Source organism: Helianthus annuus, chromosome 8 (genome assembly GCF_002127325.2).
Source record: "Helianthus annuus cultivar XRQ/B chromosome 8, HanXRQr2.0-SUNRISE, whole genome shotgun sequence".
Taxonomy (NCBI): Eukaryota; Viridiplantae; Streptophyta; class Magnoliopsida; order Asterales; family Asteraceae; genus Helianthus; species Helianthus annuus.
This window is the reverse complement of record NC_035440.2, coordinates 53,850,188-53,854,339: the sequence shown is the minus strand read 5'-3', so window position 1 is coordinate 53,854,339 and position 4,152 is coordinate 53,850,188. Positions and strand designations below refer to the sequence as shown.

Here is a 4,152-nt window from a genome sequence, read left to right as displayed (position 1 = left end):
TATATATACCCCTAATTTCGGTTTTGCTGCACCTTCCATACTTCCGTCCACTCCGTCATCTTCTTCTTTATAAATTACATCAAAGTAACTCCCACATTACATGTCACTCGACATAGCAACTTAAAAAATATACCCATCAAAACACATAAAACAAATGCCAGTACTAGCTTGGATGATACCTATACGGGTACTAATATTAACCACGGTCACTCCACCGTCAACATTTAAGGTATTTCGAGACCGACGATCATCTCTTAGCAAAATGATCACAATCAAACTACTCAAGATTATATCTATCGGATATATGTTTAACTAAATTGATAAGATCAGAAGAAGCAACATCACCATAAAAGTAAATTGTTCTTTATGTCTTCTTACTATGTACTGATTTTGTTGTTTCTTGACGCTGTTTAATTTCTTGTTCTGTTTAGATTTTGGTATTCTGTTTATCAATTTGAGAAACAATATAACTGAAATCTAACTACTAGATCAGGGGACTAATTGCTCACCGGTCACCAATGTCAATGAAATGCATACAATGGTAGTAAGTTTGGTTTATGTGGTTTCCTTTGAATACATGTTTGATATAGAAAAATGTGAACTAAACAACACTAAGAAATGAAGTAGGGTTGGGAGGTACAGGTATTTTAACAGTCCCTTCAAGCATCAACACCACCCTCTTCATCGAAGGGCGGAGAGATGGCTCCTCTTGGACGCACCAAAGCCCTATTTTGACCATTTGTTCGAGTCTCGTCTTTTCTACATCTTCATCATAATCTACTAGTTTTAACACTTCCTTTGCTTCGTAACACTCGTACACCCAGTCTTCAAGAATCGCTTCACCTTCAGGAAGACTGTTGTCCACATTCCTCCGGCAGCACAAAATATTAAATAGAAGAATTCCAAAACTATAAACATCCACTTTAACCGTTATGGGTAGCCGTTTATGCCATTCTGGCGCAACATAACCCCTTGTTCCTCTAATCAAGGTGGACGTTTTAGTTTGATCATGTTCAAGAAGTTTAGCCAACCCAAAATCAGAAATCTTGGCACATCCGTACTCATCCAGAAGGATATTTTGCGGCTTAATGTCACAATGGATTATAGGAATTTCACATTCTTCATGTAGGTAAAAGATGCCATGAGCAATATCAACCGCCATTCTAATTCTTTCCATCCAACAAGGTTTTGGCTTGCTTTCTTTGGGTGCGAATAGTATATCCGCAAGTGATCCTTGGGTCATGTACTCAAGAACCAGCAGCCTTTCCGGACCATCACAGCAATAACCTAGCAGCCTTGTTAAGTTACGATGATGTGTTCTCGCGATCACTTTCATTTCGGTTTGAAATTCTCGTTCTCCTTCCGGTGCCAGTTCTTGTTTCAATTTCTTCACCGCCATAGGTCTCATAGAGCTCTCTATGATACCTTTGTAAACGACCCCAAATGATCCTCTACCCAATTCTTCTTTAAAACCGTCTGTGATCTTCTCTAACGCAGAATAAGAAAATGCCCGGGGCCCCATGTCCTCGAATAATTGGACATTTAGATTCTTGGATATCTTTTTGTATGCCCAGACTCTAGTTTTGTACATGATTATTCCCGAAATTAGCAAAACAAGTACATCAAATGAGATAAGTGAAATACTGATGGCTATGATCGCGATTTGTCGCTCTTTCTTGACATGAATTGAATGATTCGTTCGATTATTTAGAGCAGATTCGTATACTTTAATCAACCCAACATTTGACTCACTATCAATTACTTCCACATACCTTAATGGGAGCCTCTGCAACCTGCATTCTTGTCCCGTGAACAATGCCGCCTCGCAGTTGCAGTCGTTTAAGCAAGCAGATGAACACTCGTCTTGGGTTGATGCTTTCGGGATGAGATACATGGCATCTTCCCGTCGAGCATTATTTAAATTTGTCATTTTGATTGCGGTGCCGACATCCGTAATCTTGCAGCTTTCTACCGTGTCTTTTCTCTTGCAACCCAAACTCCAGCGTTCTGGATTGACAAATTCAAACCCAGGTAGACATCGACATCCGGCACTGCCATTCACCACGAAACAATACCCGTTCACACCACAAAGACCCGGCCCTATACACCTGTTCGACGAAAATGCCCACATGACAGATCCATTTTTTCCTACGTTAGTCAGATTACGATAATACAATCTAAAGATTCCATCGAAATCAAATTTCATGAGATAGAGTGTATCTTTTGTAGGATATCCACCTTGTGTTAGATTATATATAAAATAAGTTGAATTTTGCAACAGATACAGAAAACCATCGGAATCTAGATTTAGTGTCACGTTAGGTCCTGCTGTAGGTGTGTTGCTAGCCCAGTAAGCATGATCTCCGGTCCCTCTATTCGGGTACAGCACGAGGTTCCCATCACCTTGCATAATGAGCCTGAACACGCCAATCGACTGGTCTGTCTTCCAGACACTTGAAAACAACGTTTGGCCGGGTAGGAGACGTTGTCCGGACAAAAGAGTATCCCTCGGGTAATCAAAGCTTTGCCAAAGTATTGTCCTCCCTGTGGAATCATAGAGCACAAAGTTCCCGGAATCTTGCAAGGACCCAAAAGATGCACCACCAGTATCAAGTAAATCGATTTGTCGACCCTGTGTTTGCTCCACAGTGAGCCTTCCATCAGATGTGAATCTCAAAGTAGCATTATTTGAGAATGGAAGGGTGTCACAACTAGCCGTCCAGACTACAGTCCTTCCTTTCTGGAACTCCGGCAATATATATACCAACCGCATAGCCTCCGGTTTGCAGGTAGAAACCGAAGGCGTATAAGCTGGATGGGGACAACCATGAGGTGGTTCCACCCGTAGGCTGTAAAGAAGAACCTCTGGTTACATTGGATTGGGCATTTGCTATACTGAAGGCAAGGGAATTGATGATCACAAAGGCTATTATCGTCATATTTGAATGTGATATGTTTTATCGTAATTACATGATTTTTCTCTATCTTTTTATAAGGAAATTAAAAGGAAGAAAATCGAAGTCAGCTAGTCAAGTCTCTATCTTTTCATATAAACTGTTGTTGCAGTTTTTGTGTATGTCGCTTGTTCTTATTACGTTGTAACGGTACGGTCTTTGTTTATCGAGCCTGTAACATTTTGGTTGAGTCGACCAAGTCAAGATATCCTCCTATCTTGACTTGGTACGACATTGTCAATGTAATGTTTTGCAAGACAGATTCTTATGTGCAATTTGTCATGTGTCTACAAATGTTTTACTGTTTCTGTCTTTTGTCTGCATGTCTGTCTGTTATGCAGCCACCCCACGAAGAACCATTCTTCGTGGGATCCAATCTTCACGAAGAATATGTTTCGTCCACTTTAGTTCTTTGTTGGTTTAAAACCAAGCATAGTGAGGTGTTTGAGTAAGTTGTGAAGCTTCTTGGAAGTGTTCTTAAGCTTAAAAACAAGAAACTTGAGTTTTTGCAAGTAAAATGGTTTAAAACTTAGGATTTGCTGAAAATTTTTATAAAAACCTTGTTAAAATATATAGTGACATGTTAAAATATGGGTTTTCTTAAAATTTCATGCAAATTTTTAGCTCGACAACTTTTCCAGTGAAGTGTTTGGCCGGAGAAGTCACCGAAATATTCCTTTTGTTAAAGGATATTCTTGTGCCTTGTTTGAAAATTTGATTTTCGAATGTTTGTCTGTTAACCATATCAGGTCGTTCACCTACAAACATTATTAAAATCAGAAACAAGATTCTGCCTTTTCAGGAAACCTTTTTCACCTAGCATTTTACGAAAAACCACCTGCGAAGTATTCATATCGACGTAGAGCTAAAGTGGACAAAAAACCTTAGTTCTTCGTTGATTTGGTCATCCACGAAAAATCTGTCCTGCGAAAAACTAATATCAACGAAAAACCTAGTCTTTTGTTGAAACAGGTGTTTCGTGGACCATATCTTTCATAGTCTAGTACTTTGTGGGTTCATAGTTAAAAATTTTCACAGAAAGGTTTTATTTCACATCAACATGTTTATTCTGGTTTTTCAAGAAATTTTTCAAAAACAACAATAAAAAATGAGTACAAATCCTTGGGATTGGAGTGATAGCTCGAGTACAAGTCAAGATCCTTCACAATGGATAAAGTCTTTAATGCCTCAACAATCG

At 39.1% G+C, this 4,152-nt stretch overlaps 1 protein-coding gene across 1 annotated transcript; it reads right to left on the bottom strand.

Annotated features, from left to right (window-relative positions):
- Nucleotides 1-601: 601 nt before the first annotated feature.
- LOC110870040 (G-type lectin S-receptor-like serine/threonine-protein kinase LECRK3) lies at nucleotides 602-1,545 on the bottom strand. Its single transcript, XM_022119238.2, has one exon. It carries the CDS (start codon nucleotides 1,520-1,522, stop codon nucleotides 602-604), a length of 921 nt encoding a protein of 306 aa, XP_021974930.2. The 5' UTR covers nucleotides 1,523-1,545.
- Nucleotides 1,546-4,152: the final 2,607 nt, after the last annotated feature.

Bases quoted from the DNA above. Each gene is read 5' to 3' on its own strand.
- LOC110870040 (XM_022119238.2), bottom strand. From the start codon at position 1,522: ATGGGGCCCCGGGCATTTTCTTATTCTGCGTTAGAGAAGATCACAGAC.